General features: G+C 42.0%; 1 protein-coding gene across 4 annotated transcripts in view; it reads right to left on the reverse strand.

Annotated features, from left to right (window-relative positions):
* LOC109411674 (cadherin-related tumor suppressor) overlaps nucleotides 1–25,007 on the reverse strand; it is a 360,443-nt gene that overhangs the window by 100,112 nt on the left and 235,324 nt on the right. For all 4 annotated transcript variants that reach the window (XM_062849061.1, XM_062849058.1, XM_062849060.1 and 1 more), the window contains 2 exons: nucleotides 10,726–10,959; nucleotides 2,348–2,549 (listed from right to left, as the gene is read on the reverse strand). In XM_062849061.1, coding sequence (XP_062705045.1) covers nucleotides 2,348–2,549; nucleotides 10,726–10,959 — 436 coding nt within the window. The remainder of the gene's footprint in view (nucleotides 1–2,347; nucleotides 2,550–10,725; nucleotides 10,960–25,007) is intronic.

Below are 25,007 nucleotides of genomic sequence, written 5' to 3' on the forward strand. Positions count from 1 at the left end.
AAATCGCTGTAAGAAATTGGAAACGGATGCGTAATGAGATGTTGGAGGTGGATCGGGAAGACCACGCTGTAAGAGATTGGAAGCGGATCGGGATGACCGTGCTATTAAATATTAGATGTTTATCGAAGTGATCGCGTTATGAGAAGTTGAAGGCGGATCGGGATGACCACGCTATAAGAGATTGGAAGCAAATCGAACTGACCGCACTGTAAGAGATTTGAAGTGGATCAGATTGACCGCGCTATAAGAAATTGGAAGCGGATCGGGATGACCGTGCTATTAAATATTAGATGTTTATCGAAGTGATCGCGTTATGAGAAGTTGAAGGCGGATCGGGATGACCACGCTATAAGAGATTGGAAGCAAATCGAAATGACCGCACTGTAAGAGATTTGAAGTGGATCAGATTGACCGCGCTATAAGAAATTGGAAGCGGATCGGGATGACCACGCTATAAGAGGAGGAAGTGGACCGGGATGGTCGCACTATAAGAGATGGGAAGCGGATCGTGATGACCACGCTATTAATTATTAAAAGCGGATTGAAGTGATCGCGTTATGAGAAGTTGAAGGCGGATGGAGATAACCGCGCTGTAAGAAATTGGAGGCGGATCGGGATGACCACGCTATAAGAGATTGAAAGCGTACCGGGATGACCGCACTGTAAGAGATTTGAAGTGGATCGGTATGACCACGCTATTAATTATTAGAAGCGGATCAAAGTGATCGCGTTATAAGAAGTTGAAGGCGGGTGGGGATGACCGCGCTTTAAGAAATTGGAAGCGGATCGGAATGACTACGATATTAATTATTAAAAGCGGATTGAAGTGATCGCGTTATGAGAAGTTGAAGGATGATCGCGCTATAAGAAATTGAAAGCGGATCGGGATGACCGCACTGTAAGAGATTTGAAGTGGATCGGGGTGACGGCGCTATAAGAGATTGCAAGCGGATCGACATGACCACGCTTATTAGAAGCAGATTCAAAGTGATCGCGTTATAAGAAGTTGAAGGCGGATCAGGAGGACCGCGCTGTAAGAAATTAGAAGCTGATCGGGATGACCTCGCTATAAGAGATTGGAAGCGGATCGGGATGATTACTTTATAAGAGATTAGAATCGGATCGAAGTGATCGCGAAGTAAATAGATCGAGTTTGGCATGTGCGTTGTCTGAATGTGAAATTTTGTTAATCTATCTATGTTTCTAGTGTGAAGTTGGATTGGACTTTGATTTGAATTGATATGGATTTGAATATGAATCTGGATTGCATTGCATACGATTGAGTTTCTGTTGAATTTGGATTACGTTTGATTTGGCTGGGGATGGATTAGAGTCGCTCTTGACTTAGATATAAGGATTGTGCTGAATTCGGAGTGGCTTGGAGAATTTGCATGGTCAAACCATTCTTCCAAATTTACTATACCGTATAAATGCTTAAGCTTGCATGGATCGCATCGTTTACAAAAGTGAGTTCCTGTCCTGTCTTTTCCGATTGACCAGCGCCGTTATTGATTCAATAAAGTTTGAGCTTGTTTGAGTTGTTAGCTGCTGCATATTTGTGTCACGCAATTTATCGAATTATTTGTTCAAGCTTAACAATTCAGACAAATGCCATAGAAGTGTAGAATTTATAGAAGCAGGAACATTAAACAGAATTTATTCTACTTATATCGATATCTATGAATTTGGACGCCAATAAAAATAGGCTCAACCCATATCAGATGTGGATATGGAGTGACTGAGGAGTCGAAACCTACACGCGGAGATCACTGCCCTCTCGGTTCGGATTGGGATGTCTTTTCAACATCATAAAAACACATTGGTATATCGATCAGCCAGCATGTTTCATCGTCCACGTTGTACCCAAGCAGATGACGAAGGAAATCTGGTGTTATTGATGCACGGGGACAATTTTATGACACACATAACTTGTTCTATAAAATCACAGTGGGCGTTTTGTCAACCGATCGAATGGTCAGGCAGTTTTCACCTCTAGGACCAATAGAAGACGTCCGGAAGAAGACGGAGCCCATATTGTTGGATGCTGCGCTGGTGTGAGTCGAAGCTTTAAGGTGCTGATGAAGATGATCGCGGCCCGAATCAGCTAGGCTAGGGTATGTGACAGAAAAGCGTGTAGAGTTGAGTCATAAAATCGATTATTCAAATTATGCTATTTTTACCGTTATGGGTCGGAGCCGTGAATGGAATGAGCTTATAGAAACAATCACCGTAAACCAACGCCACACTAATGATTGCTGGGGCATATTAAGTTTTTGAAAAAACACACAGAATTCCAATGGTTTCATATTTAGATGTCTTATTTCAAGACCGTGCGATAGGTACTTACCGGAATCGGTGTCGGTGGCGCTGACCGTTACCACATCTGTGCTGACCGGGACGTTTTCGAAAATTTCGTTCGAGTAGCTCATCGGATCGAAAATCGGAGCATTGTCATTCAGATCAATCACATTGCAGTACACGGTCAGGGTGCTGGACAGGCTCGGGTGCCCGTTGTCTTGCGCCTGCACCACGAGAATGTAGTGTTGTACCTGGAGGAGAGGGAAGAGAGCGCAGAAAAAAAAAGTTAATTAAGTAGCCGAAACGGAAATGACGACAAACGCAAACATAAGTCAGCGAATTTATTAATTGTTATTTGGGTCGATAAACGCTGCTGCTGACATCGGTTCCACTTCGTGACGACGCGACGTGGCCGAGCGAAAAAGTGATTTCTTAACTGTATTTTAATTTAGAAGATGGTCGTAAAAACCCTGTAAAATGTGTCTCATTATTTATGCATACCTTTCCGGAGTTTAATTGCCACCGAGCGCGATCGATGCATGTATCGACGTGGAAGGGAAAGCAAGGTTTTTATTTTTTTAACTTCTGGCGATGTTGAGCACCTGAAACGCTCAAATAAAAAATATACAACTTTACCAATGAATTGCAATGTGAGACCTGTCAGTGTGAGACAAAATGACGCCCATATGACATGGTTGATATGTATGTCATACTGGGTCAACCGTTATATGGACAAATTGGATATTCTAACGCATTTGAGCAACTGCTGTACTACAGATCAATAAGCCGCTCTTCAGCTAGGTTTTAAATGTTTTGGCTGAATAAGCTCTTATTCAGCTATTATTGTTACTTAGAAAGATCTTTGAGGTTCCAAACAACTGGGTAATGTTTAATAATGCGGCAAGAAGGGGCAGGTCGATTCTTCTCGGGCGTCATTGATGTTAGAACTTTTAGGGGTCCCAACATCGACTCAAATCACTATCTCGCAGTTATCAGCCATCGATACGTTTCAACATCCAGCGATTTTCAGCAGATAGCGCGGTAGCTGACGCGGTAGCGATAATCTCAATACTCTGAGGGAGTGATGAGTACGGCAGCACGGGAGACGTTAGGCATTGCTCAAAGACGACCTAGGAATGGGTGGTTCGACGAGAAGTGCCAGAGGGTACGACGAGAATAATGTTGCCAGAAGCCGGATACAGAGCAGGAAGCGATATAGAGTAGCAAGTATAGTCGAAAAATTAATTTACCGCAGAAAGAAAACAGAACATGAGAAAAATGGTATTGCTCAGGCGCAAGAGAGTATGGAACAGAATGGCATGCGGAAATTTCAACTCAAAGCAAAACAGCACCTTTTGCCGACATGTGCAACGACCGTGATGGAAACTTGCTGACAGACAAAACAATGGTGGCTGCCAGGAGGAGAGAGCACTTCGAGTTATTGTTTAACAGTGGGTATGGAAGAGCAGCAGACAGAATTCGAATCGACGACGACGACGATGGACAAGCTGTGGAACCTCCAACGCTCGACGAGGACAGACAGGAGAACTGAATAACATCAAAGCTGCAGGGAATGACGAACTCACGGCCGAGCTTCTCAAGCACGGCAGTAAACTGCTGTATCAACTCTTACACCGTATTATATTGATGATATAGGAAGGGGAAGAACAGCCTGCTAGTTGATTGGATGTTCTCATGTGTCCTCTATACAAGAAAGGGAATCGACTGGAGTGCGGCAATTACAGAGGAAAACACTTCTCAATTCAGCGTACACAATTTTATCGGGAATTCAGTTTCAAAGACTAAGGCTAATTGAGGAGTCCTTCGTCAGCGAATACAAGGCGGGTTTTCGCGAGGGCCGATCAACGACGGATCAAACGTTCACCCTGCGGCAGATTCTCGATACATTTCGGGAGTACAACTTGCAGACCCTGCCGGGGCCCGTGGCGCAGTGGTCCACACGTTCGCTTCATAAGCGGATGGTCATGGGTTCGATCCCAGCCCCGGCACTTGCAATTTTTCGTCAGTTGCTCTCAAAGAGCAGCTGACACCTGACGCTCTTCGAAACATATAGCTCTAACGGACCCGGAATTTGATATTGGAAACCGCAACTCATAATGGACGACCCCCAATTGGACTGGAAAAGGAACAGTAGCCACACATCAGTATCATCATTATGCTCATAATTCTATGATGGACAGGGTAGAAAAGTGAAAGCAGCACAAAGACAACTAGTCCGATATAGTAGAATTAGAATAGAATACATTTAGGCGCTGTACAAAGTGTGAATGCAACATCTAATTGGAATCGCTCACGTAGTGCCCTAGTGGACAGAAGAGCTATAAATTAGGTTAAGTGATTAAGAATAAAAAAACTTGCAGACCCATCATCTGTTTATCGATTTCAAGGCGACGTACGATTCAGTGAAGAAAAACGTGTTGTGGCAGATAACGATCGAACATGGTTTTCCGGCGAAGCTGATTAGACTGATTAGTGCGACGCTTGACGGATCGAAATCAAGTGTATGGGTTGCGAATGATGTTTCGTCATCGTTCGTAACCTTAGACATCATCGGAATCGATGAATCGACCTTCGGCCCGTGGAAGAGGCGTTCATACCTTTTAAAAGGGAGACTGCGAGGAGATTGTGGACGAATTTGTTTATCTTGGTACTCTAGTTTGGTGCGATAATGATGTTACTCGTGAGGTGAAAAGACGGATTGCAGATGCGAATCGGGCCCTTTTTGGTCTGCGAAACCAGCTGAAGTCCCGTAGGTTGCAAACGAAGACAAAACTCGCGTTGGACAAGACTCTGATTCTTGCGGTTGCTTTATAGGTTTCATGGATTGTTGCTCGTTGAAAGAAGTTGATCGGAGAGCCTTTGGAGTCTTCGAACGTAAAATGCTGCGAACGATATTCGGCGGTAAACTGGACGATGGATTTGGCGGCGTCACATGAACTACGAATTGTACCAAGTATATAAAGAGATGGATATAGTGAAGCGAATGAAACACGGCATGCTGTGGTGGGCTGGGCACGTAGCTCGTATGCCGGGGGAACGAGAAGCTGAAATCATATTCAGCAGAGTACCAGGAAGAGGTCGTCGGCTTCGTGGAAGGTCGCGCACACGTTGGCTTTTTGCAGTTGAGGAGAACCTAAGGACTCTGAACGTTCACAGGGCGATTGGAAGCGATTGACCCAGGTCCGAGGCCAGTGGAGGCGAAAACCCAACAAACATTTTTACTGTAGAAGAGTGGAACAAACTTCTCTCAAGTAAACTTAAGCTTAAGAAACTGTTATTCAGCTAGTTCTGTTACTTGGGATACTTCATTCGGCGTAGACTACCGTAGCCCATCAAGTACCAAGTAAGTATCTCGTAGACCGTCGGATCAGTTATGTTCGCTTTTCTAAATCTAAAGGAGTGACTCGAATGCCGTTGAGGAATGAAAAAGAGGGACGCTCCTAGAGGCCGTAGATTAATTGAAAAGAGAGACGTGTCTCGAAGACCGTCGAGGGACGGAAAAGAGAAACGCGCTTCGAAGGCCGTCAAGGAATGAAAAATGAGAAAAGCGTGTACCGTGTATTCAAACCGAATGAGTTATAAATTTGTCAAATTTTCACCCTTTAAATCCCTGAGATCTCTTAGAACGCCCCTAAAACCCTCTGAAAACTTCTGGTACATCATGAGAACGCCCCGGATACCACCTGAAAGCTACTGGGACCTTTCTGGACCTCCTTCCCTCTGTAAGGTCCATGATACCCCCAGAAATCTCCTGGAACACCACTGGAATACCTTTGGCAAGATACTGGCCAGGGTTGGCCAAATGACCATTTGGCTTAATGACCTTCGGCCGAATAGCCTATATGGAATAATGTCTTTCGGTCGAATGGCCTGACAAACCTTAGAACACTGGATTATCCCGAAAACCCTCTAAAACAATCTAAAACCCTTCGAAACCTCCTGTAATCTCCCTGTTATCCCCTTGGATCGCTCTTGAACCCCTCCGTGGGTGCCTAGAACACCACTGAAACGCCACTGCAACACTTTGGAACTACCATGAACCCCTTAAAATCTTTCGGAACGTCCCAAGAACCTCTGAAAACATCACTAGAACGTCCTTCAAACCCTCTGGAGCGTCCATGACACCCCCTGAAACCCTTGAGACTCCTTGTTGATGCTCTGAAACCACATGGAATCCCTCAAAGTACCCCTGAATTTCCTCTCAACTCCCCGAAACCACCTGAAACTTGTGAAACCAGCTGCAACATTCTGGAACGTCTATGATACACCCTTCAATCCCTTGAGATCTCTTAGAACACCTCTAAAACCCTCTGAAAACTTCTGGTACACCATGGAAACGCTCCTGAAACCTACTGGAACCTTTTTGAATCTCCCTCCCTCTGTAAGGTTCATGATATCCCCAGAAATCTCCTGGAACACCATTGGAATACCTTTGGCAAGATACTGGCCAGGGTTAGCCTTATGATCGTTTGGCTTAATGACCTTCGGCCGAATAGCATATATGGGCTAATGGCTTTCGGCCGAATGGCCTGACAACCCTTGGAACACTACTGGAATACCCCGAAAACCCTCTAAAACATTCTGAAACACCTCTGAAAACCTTCGAAACCTCCTGTAATCTGCCTGTTACCCTCTTGGATCGCTCTTGAAACCCTTCGCGGGTCCCTAGAACACCACTGAAACGCCCCTGAAACACTTTGGAACGTCTTAAACCCCTCGGAATCTCTCGGAACGTACCAAAGCTCTGAAAACTTCACTAGAACGTCCTTCAAACCCTCTGGAGTGTCCATGACACCCCCTGAAACCCTTGAGATCCCTTGTAGATGCTCTGAAACCACATTGAATCCCTCAAAGTACCCCTGAAATTTCTCGAAACTCCCTGAAACAACCTGAAACTTTCTGGAACGTCTATGATTCACCCTTTAGTCCCTTGAGATCTCTTAGAACATCCCTAAAACCCTCTGAAAACTTCTGGTACGCCATGGTGAAACCTACTGGAACCTTTATGAAAAAAACCTCCTCCCCCCTTCTGTAAGGTCCATGATACCTTCAGAAATCTCCTGGAACACCACAGGAATACCGTTGACAAGATACTGACCAGGGTTGGCGTAATGACCATTTGGCTTAATGACCTTCGGCCGAATAGCCTATATAGAATAATGGCTTTCGGTCGAATGGCCTGACAACCCTTGGAACACTACTGGAATACCCCGAAAACCCTCTAAAACATTCTGAAACCCTTCGAAACCTCCTGTAACACCTAAAACACCACTAAAACGCCCCTGAATCACTTTGGAACGCTCTGAAACCACATGGAATCCTTCAAAGTACCCCTAAAATGCCTCGAAACTCCCTGAAACTACCTGAAACTTCTGAAACAACCTGAAGCTTTCTGGAACGTCCATGATATACCCTTTAATCCCCTGAGATCTCTTAGAACGCCTTTAAAGTCCTCTGAAAACTTCCGGTACACCATGGGAACGCCCCGGATACCTCCTGAAACCTACTGGCACCTTTCTGAAACCCCCCCCCCCCTCCCTCTGTAAGGTCCATGATAACCCCAGAAATCTCCTGGAACACGACTGGAATCTCTTTGGCAAGATACTGGCCTGGGTTGGCCTAATGACCATTTGACTTCATGACCTTCGGCCGAATAGCCGATATGGACTAATGGTTTTCGGTCGAATGGCCTGACAACCCTTGGAACACTATCCGAAAACCTTCAAAAACAATTTAAAACCCCTCTGAAACCCTTTGAAACCTCCTGTAATCTCCCTGTTGCCCCCTTGGATCGCTCTTGAAACTCCCCGCGGGTCCCTATCAGCTGCTGAGAGAACCAACCATCGTCCATACTGCGAAAATCGGGAGGCTATGGTGGGCGGGTCACGTCATCAGGATGTCGGATAGCAACCCAACTAAAATGGTTCTCGAGAGTCATCCGACCGGTACAAGAAGACGTGATGCGCAGCGAGCTAGGTGGGTTGACCAAGTGGAGGACGATCTGTGGACCCTACGCAGAGTGCAGAACTGGAGACAAACAGCCATGTACCGAGTGGAATGCAGACGGCTACTATGTACAGCAGAGGCCACCCAGGCCTTAGCCTGATCGGTAAAGTAAGTAAGGGTCCCTAGAACACCACTGAAACGCCCCAGAAACACTTTGTAACGTCCATAAACCCCTCGAAATCTTTCGGAACGTCCCAAGAACCTCTGAAAACATCAGTAGAACCTTCTTGAAACCCTCTGGAGCGTCCATGACACCCCCATGAAACCCTCGAGACCCCTTGTGGACACTCTGAAACCACATGGAATCCCTCATAGTATCCCTGAAATCACCTGAAACTTTCTGGAACGTCTATGATACTCCCTTTTATTCCTTGAGATATCTAAGAACACTCTTAAATCCCGCTGAAAACTGGAACCTTTATAACCCCCCCTCTGTAAGGTCCATGACACCCTCAGAAATCTCCTGGAGCCCCACTGGAATACCCTTGGCAAGATACTGGCTAGGGTGAGCCTAATGACCATTTGGCCGAATGATCTTCAGCCGAATAGCCTGTATGGCCTGCAGATTTTCGGTCAAATGGCCTGACAACCTTTGGAACACTACTGGAATATCGCGAAAACTTTCTAAAACCATCTGAAACCCCACTGGAACCCTCTGAAAGCTCCTGGAAACTACCTGTTATCCCCTTGAATCGCTCCTGAAACCCCCTGGGACTTCCAGAAACCCCTGAAACTCATTGGAGCACATCTGAAACCCCTTGCAACATCATGGAGCGCTCCTGATGTTCCATGGAAAGCTCTCCAAATCAAGCCAATGCATTGTTACAAGCGTTGATCTGGAGGCCTTAACCATATAATATTAAAAAATGATGCTTCAGATATCGCTGATGTGCTGAAAGTTTGTCTTCCATGACTTGTATTATATGTTTGAATCAAATGAGATAAATGCTGATATTAGTGCACTTGAATGGTCATTACAAATGAAATCCGTATATTTTAGCTTCAGAATTGTTTGGATGATCTAGAAAAGCTTTAAGTAATATGATATATTATGGTCGAACTTATCATCTATGTCTACTGAAACACACTACACCAAATTTAGAACGTGCAGGATGCTTTGTTACGAATGTAGATCTGAAGGCCTTACCTACATAACACTGAAAGGTGACCTAAGATATCTCTGATGCTCTGGAAGCTTCTCTCCCATGGCTTGCACTATGTGTATGAGTCAAATAGGCAAACTCTGATGTTTGTGCACTTCTCTTGATATACCATTTCAAATTTAAACCATATTTCTCAATTTTAGATTAGTTCGGATGATCCAGGATGCCTCTATGATGTGTATACAAGTATCATAAGGTTCAACTGATCTTTTATGACTACCAAAACGCACTATACCAAGTTTGAAATGCACCGGATGCGTTATTACGGGTGTAGATATAGAGGCCTCAACTCCAGAATGATTTGGATGGCCTAAGGTATCGCCATTGATGTGCAGTTAGTCTTTCATACTCTGATTTACATGTTTGGATCTAAATGAGATCAGTTCTGGGTTCTGACATCCATACATTAGTTTGATATACTAATACAGGCAAAGACCTTACAATCAGTTCTTCAGAGTTATTTTAAGTTGCCTAGAACATCACCAGGTCATGAATACCGTCATTTCATGTTTCAAAATGTATATTACAATGTAATTCATCAAGTTCAAGTGATTTAAAAATTAAACACAACTATTTGTATTCAGTAGACAAAGTTCAAAACTTCTGGACGTTTTGGCTAACCTGGAGATCTATGTTACAGCTGAAAAAAGACATGAGATATTTCTATCAGCCCCAACCCAAAAAAGAATATTGAGCAGTTGCCAGAGTGAAGAACAAGTGGTGTACACTACATTTGCAGCTATATCTCCAAAATGTTCTAGCATTACATAATCTCCATACGTGCATATGATAACACAACAAATCACCTCGATAAAAACATTTTGGTCTTGAAAATCCACCCACTGGGTCAAATGTTGTAGGTAAAACTATGCAAAAAAGTTGTCCTTTGAGGATTAAAGAGGATTCAAGGAACACTTAACGATCAGAACAGTGAATCTCTCTTCCTAGCGTAGCGCAACAGTAATATAGTTGTCACAATCTGCATTTGTTGTGACAATCCCACACTGCATTTGTCTCAACTTGACCAGACCGCGTAGAGATGTTAAGGGTTTGCATTGCGATTTCCGTGGATTAATTTAGAGAAGAAACACTTTCAAACAGTTTTGATTTTGTTTTCATAAATTCTGATTATTCACGAGTTGATAAGTATGCAACAATGTGAACTTCTGTTTTTTCACTGGTGTTTGTCAGTCTTGTCTTTTCGTCGATTGTTCTACAACTTTCCAGCTCAACTCACCTCCTCGTAGTCCAAGCGCGCCGTCAGCGTGAAGATCCCCGTCTGGGGATTCAGCGAGAACACATCGTTGGCCCAGTCGGAAATCACCGTATAGCTGACGGCGGCATTCGTACCCAGGTCCGGATCGCTGGCGGAGATGACTCCGACCTGGAAGCCACGTGCCGCGTTCTCCGGGATATCGAACGAGTACGCCGCCTCGGCAAACGACGGTGGATTGTCGTTGGTGTCGGTGACCTGTGGGATGGAGGGAGAAGATGAAAGAGAAGATTTGAGTAAATGGGTAAATTTGAGAAAACAGGTGGTTTGAACTCTCAAATTGAGACCTCAAAGAGCATATTTCGCCAATGTGAATCAACGAGGCTCACGAGCCATAATAAGAGTCCATTGTCACATGCGCTTATTTTGTTCAATCAATGATGGCAGCTCAGTTGGTAGCTGGGAGGATGCGGTATGTCCAACACTGAAATTGCCTGTGATTGTTGTTGAATTGATGCTTATGAGCCGATCAGCTCAGCTGGTGCAAATGATCAAGTGTGCTTCCCAGCTGTTCAGAGTATGCACCGCATCCCAACCTGTTCGGTGGTGTCCAATGGCGAGGAAAGAAATTGAAGAAACTTTCGCTAATTTCTCAAATTAGTCAAATTAATCGAATAACAATTGGTTGGTTATTGCGCGCGCTGCAGCAGCGCACACATGGGAAGGCATGGTGGTGCGGCACGTGAATGTGAATGCTAATTTGTCGGATTGCCTCGGCGGCGGGTCATCCGTGGTGAAAAATTGCCGTCCTCGAGCGTCAATTATCTATCGTTCGGGAGGGAGGATAGTCGTCTCGTAACGTAAATTAAATTTAAACAGTTTAAAATTGCTGCCAAGCGCAGGCGTCCAAACCCACACCAAATCCGATCCGGATGGCGTAACAAAGTTATAGCAATTCGACTTGTTTTATGGAATGTTTTATGACAGAAGGCGTTCGAACTTCAGCAGTCGAACAATTCTTAAGTCTTAAATTTTAAATGTTCATAAGATGGCAAATTTTGGTGTGCTAGTAGTGAAACATGTAGGAAATGTTAGAAAACATAAAACGAGCTCACCAGTTGAGCTACTCTTAATGGTGCCATTAGACTATTTGCTGTGATGACAAATATTTGCCCAAACAAGCCCAACAAATGACCAACACAACGTTAATCATGGCAACCTTTGATAAATGTCGGACTGAAATGACAAATATATTTGCCCGTCTAATGGGGTCTTTGGGTGTATTTTCCGCATACACGATGATATATAAGAAGTACAATACCACCTAATTGCATCCTGGAAAAAGTAAACTCCTAAAAACAGTATAATTTCAAAATTCTTTGCGAAAAATATTATTACACGCATTGTCAATCGCTGACATTATAGTTTGGTACATCTTCAAGTTCGGGAGGAGTCGCGCGACGCGTATTTGAGCTATTTCAACTTCATCTTCAGTACAAGCCCCAATCACTTGATTATGATTAAAACCTTGTTACAGCACCGTCGTCGTCTTCTTGGTCGTCCGCGGCCCACTCGCTTCTAGTGGTGAAAAGACGCGCCGAAATGGCTTTAGTAGAGTCTAATTTTTCTGTTTTCTGTTCCACTCTGTCCTGCGGCGGTTATGGTGGTGACCTACAATTTGCTTCGGATGAGCAAGGCGGCAAGGCCTAGAATACCAGCTGATTGCTTTGTAGATTAGGAAATGAAGCATTTTGAGAAATCATCATTGCTCGCCTCCGCGCGCGCGACCGACCGCGACCAGGGTCTACGCGGGGTTGATTGCCTAGCTCTAGCTGCAGGACGACGACGATCGGATCGCGGGGATCGTCATCGTTTGTGTTTGGATGACGGGATGGCACGCGAACCACCAATAGGAAGAGGATGGGGGAAGGATGGAGACGGTACAAAACGTGACTTGTTCCAAAATGGACAACGACCGAAAAATATGGGAATGACAACGAGTAATTGCTCAAAGAGTGATTGCGCTTCTTGTCACATGGAATTTTAAGTTCTTTGAAATATATGATTTAGAGAATTGTCATGACTTTCGAATTTTTATGTGCTTTTCATGGATCTCTTACTCGGGATTCAACTTCTGAGCAATTTCTGGAACACCACGAGTTTCATTTCTTTGTTCACGAAAGAAATACCTGCAAATGGCACCCAAAAACCGTAAAAAAACACCATACATATATCGCTCATAAAATATTCATTTGGAATCTCGATCAAATCATCCTTTGGTAGACTCCTCAGCCCGTGGTGTCTAATGGATTGTTAGGATTTATTATAACATAGATACATATCTATATCTATACTCTATCTCTACTATAGGAACATAAAAATCCTCCGAAGCTCTCCGAAGTTCCGACCTTCAGTAACCACTCCGAAGCTCCCTGTAACACCTCTGAGAACTGGAAGTCTGAGGAAGTGGAGACATTGATTTTCGGATTGTATATTCTGAGGATTATAACCAGCAATGGAGCAGTGGAAACAAAGATCAGTGGTCCCCAACTGAGTGGCTATGGCCCATGCAAATACTAATTCGATATGCATATTTTCTGACCTAACTCAGTGATATCGTACGCCATTTTGGGATCCAAGAAGGCGATTTCCGGTTATTGAAAGTATTTGACAACCCTTGGATCGAAACAATGCGTGGAAGATTCGGAAGTTCGCTTGCCGGTAGTTGAATATACAATCAAAACGTCTGGCGTAGAAGATATGCTTTAGTTCCGATCGCTCTAAAGACTGAAAACCGAAAAAGTCTCCCGGTACAAACTCCCAGCAATCGAAAGCATCCCAGTGAAAGGTAGTTGATTAGTCGGAACAAAAAGTAAACAGTGTGCGGAAGATTCGGAAGTTTGCTTGCCGGGAATTGGTTAGACGGCGTAAAAAGTAAACAGTGCGCAGATGAAGTGACTCAGCGAGCACTTTGAAAGAGTGAACTTCCGATATGATTTAGAGAGTATTTTCAGCTCATTGGGTGCCACAGCCAAAGTCAAACACAGAAAACCAGCTGAATATGATTATCCGGTGTGTTCCTTCCTTGTTGTTCTCTTTTATATTGGAACTTGACATACACACTTGTAATAAAGAACCGTATTCATCTGTTCTATTTTTGGCAAAAGTACATATTTCGGCATGCTTAGCAAAACATAACCGGAAGTCGACAAGAATTCACCGAACGTTAAACTCTACCGATTCACTGGTAATGTTTACTGAACGTTCGGTAAAAAATAATGAACTTCGGTATTTTTGTACTCAAATTTGGTAATTCAAACTTTTACCGGAAAAAAGAACAGTCGAACAAGGCCTCTAAAATGAGTATACCAGAGAACTTTAGGCAAAGTAGGGTAGGTGGGTGGTTTAGCTGGTGCTGGGAAGCCTAAGGACGCTAAATGAACTGATTTTCGGGCAAATTTTTGTGGGGTGGTCTCCAGTGAATTTAGCTTATCCAGGTAGATCATTCCCTTCCGCTATGACTTTGCAGCCATAGGTAATCCTTGCGTTAATGATGGGTACATAATCATCATCATCATTTGACAAGCTTTGTATTTTAGGTATTTCCAGAAGGAGAAAGGTGTCTTGCGATTTTCGGGAATGTTACAGGGCGCTACTGGGGGTTCAGAGCCTTCTGCGAAATTCAAGGGTTATACAGGAGGTTTCGCCCCTGAAACCACTTATAACTCACCTGCAATCCGCTGAAAGTCCTTTGAAATTTCCTGAAATATTTCAGAAACATTCCCTACTTCCCTCAGACCTGCTGCAACGCCCATGAGACCTTCCAAAACCTCCTAAACGCCATAGAAAAATGTCCAAATTGTCTCTGTAAACCCCCTGTTACACCCCTGAGACCATACGACACCCTAAAAAACACTCCTGAAGCCTCTATTTATAACGGTTCCGGGTCATTTGGTCGAATGTCGTTTGGCTAACCGCCGTTTGGCCTAAAAGGTCATTTGGCCGAAATCCATTTGGCCGAAAGAGGAATGCTGAACTTAAATGGTCGTGCTACTGTTCTCAACCTCAGTGTAACTCGAAAGAACAGCCTATAGGACAAACGTCTTGAAATCCCGCTTCAACAGTGCATCAGAACTTCAGACGCACAAATCTCAAGAAGCAAGCTTCACGCAACAATGCATTTCATTATTCTGTTCTTGCTCACTCGTAACAAGCTTAAAATAAGAAGATCAGGTGCGCTAGTTTTGTTTACGATGAGATTTGTGCCCTCGAATTCCTGAGTAGGTGCCAAAGTCGGCCATTGTGGCGGCCATTTTGGGATTCTAACAAGTCTGTCCTTAAAGAAGGAAGCATCTCTAGTTAACGCCAACTAATCCATAAATTGCAAAGCTGCAAAGAATATTCAAAGATTAACAGAAGGAAATATTACTGATGATCATATTGGCAGCTAGAATGTCAGAAAATTCCTCTGAATGCTGTTGAACATAATTTGGCCAAGCGTCATTCGGCCAAATTGCCGGACACCCCCTGTAGCAACTCTATAAATCCTCCGAAACTTTGTGAAACGCTTTCAAAAATTCGCTGGAACCACTTTGGACCCCCGTAACGCACCTGAGACCTATCGAAATCCGCAAAACGCACCTAAAGCTCCTGTAATGCCCCTGAAACACTCCGAAACTCCTGAAAACACCCCTAAAGCCCCCTGTAACGCCTTTGAAAAGCGCTGAAAATGCTCTGAAAGTTCCTGAAATACCACTGAAAACCTCATACTACCGGTAACACACCTGAGACAATTCGAAATTCTAAAAACGCCTATGTAGCCTTCTGTAACGCCTCTGAAACTTGCTGAAAATTCACCAAATATTTCTAAAATGCCTCCGTGATCCCCTTTAAACCCCCTCGGCACCTCTTTAGCGCCCCTGAAACTCGCTGCAAAGATCAATGTATCTAATGTAGCCACTGGAACTCCAGATCTATATTGAAAATCTGTCATTTCATACTGCCATCATCTTGATTTCTGTTACAGTCAAGGTGGAATATGCAACATACAAGCCAAACAACATTCATGCATCAAAGGTTTCACGTAAGTTTATGAGAAGTCTTCGACGGTCTCTGTCGGGTTTTATAAGAGATTTAAAGGCGTTTCAAGAGGCTGCGGATGTTTTTTTTTTTTAGATTTCGATAAAGTTTATGAGAATTCTACACCTTGAAACTCCTCAGAAAACTACCCTGAAATCCCCAGGGGAGTTTTCTGAGGAGTTTCAAGCTGTTTCGAAGCGTTTTGAGAAGTTTCCTTAAGTTCCATGAGGTTTCGAGGGGCTTCAGTAGAGTTTAAAGAATGTTTACGGGGGCCTCAGAGGGTTTATGAAGGGTTTCAGGGCGTTTTCATGGATTTCTGGGGGTTTCTAGCGGCTTCAGAAGGGTTCAGTAGAGTTTAAGGGAAGTCTTCGTGAGTCTCCGGGGGTTTGGTTAGGGGTTTCAAGGCGTTTCAGGGGGTTTCCCGGCTTTTAGAAGTGTTTACGGGTACCTCAGAGGGGATTGGAGCACGTGTGATGGCATCCATCGTGGGATCGTGTTATTCATGAGTCCTGATGCGTTATTCTTGATGTAAGAGTTTCCTTCATTAATAAACCACTGAAGTATTGGCATCCGCGAGGTCTGCGATTGGTGAATCGCATATTCATATGGGGTTTATGTGTACTTGCGAATGAAAAATGATCATAGCCTCAAGTAATTCGTAGAGAAAAGCATAGTGTTCGGGAACGTTCTGGAGCCTGGCGCGTGCTGAAGATGGTGTTGTTAGTGCTTTTTGTTTGGCTTTTCAGAAGAAAAGAACATTCAATTTTATTGTTGGTGAAACGAACTTTCGAATTGATGAATTTGGTGAGTTCTTTCTGATTTGAATTGTGTAGTTGTCTATATCATAACCACGATTGTTATGTCGGTTATCTCGGTAACCAAATGTCAAATCCTAATAAAATTGTGTAGGGTTCTACTAGAATGTTGTAGCTTTTATTTGGTGCCAGGAGAACCGAAATCAGTTGACAGACGGCTGAGATATTTAATATGATATTTACACTTTGTTAGAAATGTCAAAAAGTTTAGTTGTATAACTCCTAAATACTCTTCGAAAGATATCTCAGTAACCAAATGTCCAATCAAAATAAAATTTCAGAGCGTTCTACTAGGATGTTGTAGCTTTCATTTGCTGCCAAGAGAACTCAAATCGGTTGACAGACGGCCATGATATTTATTATGATACACGTGGTCAAGAATCTGTCAAAAAGCTAACCTGTATTACTTCCAAGTACTCTTCGAAAGATATCTCTGTAACCAAATGTCCTATCGTATAAAAAATCTATAGGGTTTTACTAGGATGTTGTAGCTTTTATTTGGAGCTAAGAGAATCCAAATCTAATGTCAGACGGCTGAGAAACGCGCGTGATTTTTTTTGTAACATACGCACAAACACACATACACACACATACAGACATTTGCTCAGTTTGTCGAGCTGAGTTGATTAGAATATGAGACTCGGCCCTGCGGGCCTCGGATCGAAGGTCGGGTTTTCGAACGGTATTTATACCCTTCTTATGGGTGTAAGAAGGGTAAAAAGCTTGTACCAGAACGAAATCATTTTTCAAATACAATAAAAAAAAAGATTGGTGGAATGAGATAAAATATCAATCTCGGTATGTGCAGATTATCAGAATAGCTAGATCTTTGAAAATTTAGCACTGAACAATGAGTAAACTCGCCCATGACATTCGGACTGCCTGTAGCGAAAACTAATTCCCCAATCCCCGCCAAACACCGAATCAGCCCAATGCCGAAAAGATGTTCCCTCTAAGCTGAAGTTGAATAGAAAGCAAGCGCTAGATTTCCATCGACTGATGGCCTAGTCCTCAATCCGAACGGTAATGCCAGCCGAGCCAAAGCACGGAACGAAAGAGCGAATATCTAACCTGTCAAATCGATGTGTTCCCGTTCTTCCGCTTGCCGTTTTCGAGTCGAGTTTGTCGTTTTCTCTTCAGCACCCGCTGCCTCCTAGAGATAGAAGGCGCTCCTCTCCGCTGTCGTCAACGGTGGGGAATCTGCGAGAGGAGGTCGTCGTTCCTCCAACTTATGATGAAATCAACAACATCATCTACGAAGGACCGATCGAACCATGGCGACGACTTGAAACTTCACCCCTCGAGAGACCCAAGTGGACCACACTCGCTCGGAAGTCTAAATGGAATGGCCCCGAAAAAAAAACACAAACGGGCAAGACACGAATGTAAGAGGAGACGACGACGCGACGCACCCGGCCAGTCAGTCCGGAATATCTTCAAAAAATGATACAAGAAGACGCGGGTCATGACGACGACCATCCATGATGCGCGATGCGGGATGAAACTTTTGATCTCCATCTGCTTATTTATGATTATGATTATTTTTATTAAATCATTCTCCATTCTCGTGATTAAACGTAAAGATGTCATTCTTTACACGCGGGTCTCTGAGAGAGGAGTCTGGCGGGAATAGCCAAATGATTCATTTGAATTTCTTTGTTTAATCTCGTTAGGCCAGCTCAGAAATAAGCGATTCTTTATGCTTGATTTTCGATACGGACCGACGGACGGCGGGAATCGAAGAGTCTATTTCGAATATCGCTTGGTTGGTTATGGCGGAGGAATCGTTGAACTCTCAGCTCGTTGACCAGAGGGGCTAGGGTATGACAAGGTAGGAAGTGGAAAAATTCGTTTATGTGAAATTGCTTCATGAATTTATTATTGAATCTGAACGCGATTAGATCGGCATGCCACGGGTATGTTAGATGGCCGAATGGTAAGGTTCATTTTTTTCTTCCACCACGGTTCAACACGTTTATTGAGTTGGCGTTTGCGTTGTGCCAGCCAGCCAGTCAGTGTGCGTGGTTCGTTTAGCTACATTTGGGAGATTTGTTTTCGGCGTTTTTCTTGTTTGCCTTCATCAGTGGGCATTCATGCGGTTTCAGATTGATATGTTCCCGTGGCACAGATGCGCGTAGTCCAGCTCTTGTGGACCGACCGTGTTGGCATAATGGCATTTTTTGTCAAGCCATGGGAGGGCTCCGAAAGTGGACAACACTCGAATTCATCATTGTTAGGAACTATTCGAACCTGAGTGGTTTGATGAAAGTTTTCGTGCGGACACAAGGGTCAGTCATCAGCTTTCAATGGAATAAATACATCATTGCTCATGCTCATGTTTTTCAATATGCAATGATGTTTAGAAAGATATTCAGCGCGTGTCAAATGTTACGTACGCAATTTTAAAGTTGTTGGATACATTGCGAAGGACTCCACGACAGCGAAGTTACAAGGATTTTCTCAGCGCGCACTCTTGTTCATTAGAAGGTGCGAGTTCTACCGCAGGGCACCAGTATGACCGAAACCTTGGACCATGTCTTGATTAGCGCTTGAGCAAGCAGAGATGATCTTCTTATCTGCATCCGTTGAACCATTCTGAATAGCCGTCGTGAAAGTATCACTGAAAACTCTAATTATTCTACCAACAATACTCAAGTTATACGTTGATGAATATCGCACTTCCATACGTTTAACAAAAATCCATTTCATGGCACCAAAAACCATATAGTTTATCTAAATTTTGATGTTTGAGCCTTAAGCTCTTCAAAAAGATGCTATCTTGAATTTTTAGCCGCCATTTTGGGTTTAAGTCCGCCATCTTGGAAATTCTGTTTAACATGTTTGGACTCCAGAGGCCAGAGTTCTTCTCCATACCAGATATACCCATATTGAATGGTTTTAGAGCCTAAAACTCAATTAAACAGCCGCCATCTTGGACATTGGACCGCCATCTTTATTTATCTTGTTTGCTATTTTGGACTACGGAAATCCTCCCATTACCAAATATACTCAAAATCAATGATTTATTAGCCTAAAACACCATTGAACAGCCGCCATCTTGAACTTTAGGGCGCCATCTTTGATTTTGGATCGCCATCTTGGATATTCTATTCGTCATTTTTGGATCCTGGACATATTCTCCATACTATTTAGTTCAAAAAATCGTTTTTGCTCCACACCGCTTATTCGATTTATAATCAGATTCTACGCCTTCTTCCAAAATTTGAGCTAGTTTGGTTGAAAATTGAGACTGCACAAGCCCTTCAAAGTTTGTATGGGAATTACTATGGGAAAACGATGTTTTTCATTCAATCGACCGTATCATTAGCACGGTAGCATTAGTAGAAAATGTTTGACAGCTCCTCCCCTCTTAAAGTATATTCTCCCATACCTAATAGAAGGCTCCTAGCAATATCATAACCTTCCCCTAAAATGCTACGTCTTTAATGGACGGTTCCTAACAACAAATACTTCATGTCATCATTTTGCGTGTTTCTCTTCGGTAGAAAACAAAAGTTTTTATCCAGGGCGTTTTTTTTACAGATATTTTCATATATTAAATTAAACATAGCTCCATATGTTTGATCCACAAGTCTATCTAATGCAAAGTATTTATTTTATTCTCTTATGAATAAGAAAACTTTTAAGTTGAAATTCGACTTCTGGTTGATGTTCTGAATTTCTGTGTAACAGATCTGGTGTTCTGGTTCAAAAGAGAATCCTAAATTATATTCTTTGTATTGGATAGATTTATAATTGAAACAAATAAAGCTATGTTCAATATCAATATATGAAAATCCACGTATAAAAATACCCAAAAATTGGTTTGACCAAAAAAAAACATTTTGTGTTGGGTTAGATTTAGATAATAGCAATTTAATTACTTTGATCCATTTTGAATTCTATTCTTAGTGGTTGGTGTGGGGTTTGGTTCTCCGAAATAGGATTAATTTAATGTCGCAAATGGGCATATATTTCAAATTGACTTCAATTTATTTTTTAACTTTTTTTAGCGTGATCGTTTTTTCAATATTTCAATTTTTTACTTGAAAGTTCACACAAATTCCTTAAAGTCACACATACACACTCAAAACAGATTTGCGGGCTCGGCAAAAACGCGCACAGCCGTCTGCTCAGTAAAACTATCAGCTGATATCCCAGCAATAAGTGACATTTGTTAGCTGACTCTCAGCAAAACGATTGCCGAAGCTCAGCAATGAACTGTCAAAATTGCTGAGATCTCAGCAAAATTGTTGTTTGCTGATTACTCGGCTGTGCAAATCTCGGCAAAAGAATGGAAAAATTCTGATATCCCGGCAATCTGAATTAAGTGTGTACCACACTTTTTTGTAGGTCATGTTATTTTTAAGTTATATTGGTAAAAAAAAAATAGTCAAAAACTTAAGCCCTTTTCAAGTATTAGTGTAGATAAATTTAAAAAAAAACAACAAAGTATGCAACGTTGCTTTAAAGTACATAGTCTTCATACCTACACAATTCCATTGAAATCTGAGAGGGTGCTGCCAACCCCAAAATCTAGTTTGCGGGAAATTCGTCATGCACTCTAAAAAAACACGCAACCAAAAATGTTCAAAGTGCCGTAACTTTTTTGTACATTTTTTTACCACTATAAAAATTTTACAGATGATAGCTAACAGAATGAACTTTATTCTCACAAAAAACACGAAGGTAAAAAAATAACTTTTTGAGATATTTAATTTTTAGTAACAAAAGTCAGTTTTTTCAGAAGAAAAACTAAATAAATTTTTCAATGTGTATTTTTCTGAGAGCCGCAATATATTATTCTACAACTTTGCTGAAGACACCTTTCCGATCGAACAAGCCGTTTCCGTGTTATATTTTTTTATTTGCTTGTGTTCCATTTTTTCATAGGCCCTATTTGAAAGTTAGTCGAGACAAAATATGAACTTTTGATATGAAAAAATGGTTTCTCACATGAAAAGAAATAGTATACAAAAATATCAAGTAGATTAAAAACATCGATTAAAATGGATTCGTGCTGGTCCGTGGAAAGCCTCAATACTGACTATTGCAACGATTCCATGTTATTTGCGGGTAGTGTATACAGTGGTTTTTCGGTTTTATCACGATCAAAAAAAATTTTACCGTGATAAAAACGAGACCGTGAATTTAGCGAAACGAGAAATAAATGTAATTTGTTTATCCAAAATCGTTCAGCTGCAAAATATATAAGTCGTAGCTTATATTTTTTAACTGTTTTGGTGGACTGGACAATGCTGTATTGATTTTATATTGATTTCGTAATGTTTTAAAACAAGTGTGATAAAAACGAAATGAAAATCGTGATATAATCGAACAGAAAACCGTGAATTTGGGCGAGTAGTGATTAAAACGACTAGTGATAAAACCGAAACGTCACTGTACCCATATTGCATGGTTTTAGAGCCTAAAACTCCATTAAACAGCCGCCATTTTGAATTTGGAGCCACCATCTTGGATTTTAGACCGTTATCTTGGATATTCTGTCTGCCATTTTCGGACTCCAGACATCTTACCCATACCAAAATATACCCATATTGCATGGTTTAAGAGCCTAAAAGTTTATTAAACAGCAACCATCTTGAGTTTGGAGCCGCCATCTTGAATATCAGGCCAAATTGGCGCAGTTTGATGTGTCGCATGGTGGGGCTTGGTTCAGTTTTATATACATCCAGTTCTACCGGTGCTGGCCGGATCACTAAACTGGCCATAACTCCGGAACGCCTTGACCGATCCGAACCATTTTTGATAGCAAACAATGCGGTAAAATTCCGGTTCGATTCGTGTTAAAATCCGAAAAATCGGCCAATGGGGAGCCTTAAAAGTGAGTGATTTTTTTGCGCACATACATACATACATACATACATACATACATACACACATACAGACATACACACATACAGACATACACACATACAGACATACACACATACAGACATCATCTCAATACGTCGAACTGAGTTAATTGGTAGATATGTGATTTGACCATCCGAGCCTTCTATTGAAAATTCGTTTTTGAGTGAACATATAGCCTTTCAGTACACTTTGGTGCACGAAAAGGCAAAAGACTACTAACATCACTTTTATATATTCATTTAGGTATCTGAGTATCTTGAGTGATAGCGGCACATCAGTAAAATTAAGGAGAAGTGTTTAGAAAGATAAAAATTGAACTAAGGCAGTACGTCGGCAGTGCGATGCTGGTAAAAATTATAGCTCAAGATGAGCACTATTTATACTCAGCCATAGTTTAAGTCGTTTTCCGAAGTGTCAAGGACATTGTCAATAACAAAGCTGAATTTAAGAAAGCGGCGAAGCGATTCTATTAGGAGATGGTGAAATCGGACTACGAAGATGACTTCCTAGAAATCACAGACAGCGAAAATAATATAGGCGTTTCGGATTTTGAAAGTTTTAGTAATGAGGAAGACCAAAAATTCCATGGATACCCTACTAACAAAAGTAGCTGCATAACAGCTTATAGAGCAAACGCTTTTGGAAACTCTTATAAAACAAAAATGTTAGTTGGGTATACAGGGCCCATATAGCCGAGGCGGTAAACGCAGCGGTATTCAGCATGACCATGCTGAGGGTGACGGGTTCGATTCCCGGTCGGTCCAGGATCTTTTCGTAAAGAAAATTTCCTTGACTTCCTTGGGCATAGAGTATCTTCGTGCCTGCCACACGATATACACATGCAAAATGGTCATTGGCAGAGTAAGCTCTCAGTTAATAACTGTGGAAGTGCTCATAGAACACTAAGCTGAGAAGCAGGCTTTGTCCCAGTGAGGACGTTACGCCAAGAAGAGGAGAGGAGGAGTTAGTTGGGTATAACGAAACCAAAACTACCTACCATGAAAAAAATGATAGAAAAAAAAAGAAGAGAGCAATCTAACTTCAGAACAAAACAATTATGTTCAAAACGCTTACAACACAACATTTATAACATCAAACAACATTTATAACATAATGTGATATACATATGTGTACAATGAGTCATAATCATCATGATTTGTTTTATTTATGTTACATTTTTGTTAAAATTTTCTTGTTGGGATATATTTGGCGCAGTATCATAACGTCCGAGGCCATAAAGTCCCAGGACTTTATGGCGCATTTTTCCGGGGCATAACGTCCGAACTTGCAGATACGCCACGAAGTCCAAGGAAAGAAGGCACATAGGATATTATGACGCATCCAAACTTTTGGACGCTATTTCGCAAAAATACGCGACTTAATGTCCGGGACTGTATGGCCTCGGACGTTATGACCCGGCCCCATATATTCAACATAAGTTGAAATATTTGAATAACAGTTTTTTCCCATTTTTTCTAAAATGCTGCAGTTTATAAGGATTTTGAAAGTTTTTCTTTGATTGACTATTCCCTTATTTTGTAGCAAATTTTTTAAAGAATATTTCGGCCGAACGCAGTTTTGAGCTGTAGTATTCTTTATATGTTTAGCTATTGGTATAATTGCGATCACACATTTTTTGAAAATTCAGATTTTCTTACGTTATTTGTTTTTGTTCACTAGTTTCTATGACTGCAAATACACATACAACATATGCAGTTTTGAAGAATTTAAAAAAAAAACAGTTGATTAGTTTTCTGAAGTCTGGAGAATTTTTCGATACTCTTAACTCAAATGCGACCAAACCTTTTGCTTGCATATGGGCTGCTCAATTGTAAAACGAATTGTACGACGAACTGGATGAATGATTTTCGGTTGACGCGTTGGATTGCTGTCTGGATGAAGTAATCTTACTGGAAGACGGGTTGGACAACCATATAAATGATGATATCTTTAGTTGAAGAAATTACAAGTGGAAGTCGTGTTGAACAATGGTCTTGATGAAGTGATCTTCGTTTGATGGTCCACCAAGTTAGACAAGATTATGGATCAATTGATCTCCAGTTCAATAAACTGGAAGTTGCGTTGGACCACCGCCTGGATAAATGATTCTGTTTGACGTGCTGGGCTACCATCTAGATAAAGTTATCTTCTGTTAAATTAACTAAAAGGCGAGATGGACAATCGTTTGGATTGTCCATCATATTCTTCAGTTGAAAGAAATGGATGATATGTAGGACAACCGCCTGGATGAAGTGATCTACCCTTAAAGGAAATTAGAGACAAATAGAATCGTTTTGATTGAGTGGATTAACTTTGAAGTAACTGGAAGAGATGTTGGAACACTGTGAGGTGTTTTTCGGTTGAAGAAACTAGAAGACGTGTTTGATTACCGTCTGGACGAAGTAATCTTTTGTTGAAAGATATGGAAAACGAACTACCATCTGAATGAAGTAGTCTTCGGTTGAAGCAACTGGAAGACGGATTGAACAACTGTCTGGGTGAAGCAATCTCCTGTCGAAGGAAATGGAAGATGAG

The sequence above is a fragment of the Aedes albopictus genome, chromosome 2 (assembly GCF_035046485.1).
Source record: "Aedes albopictus strain Foshan chromosome 2, AalbF5, whole genome shotgun sequence".
In the NCBI taxonomy this organism is placed as follows: domain Eukaryota; kingdom Metazoa; phylum Arthropoda; class Insecta; order Diptera; family Culicidae; genus Aedes; species Aedes albopictus.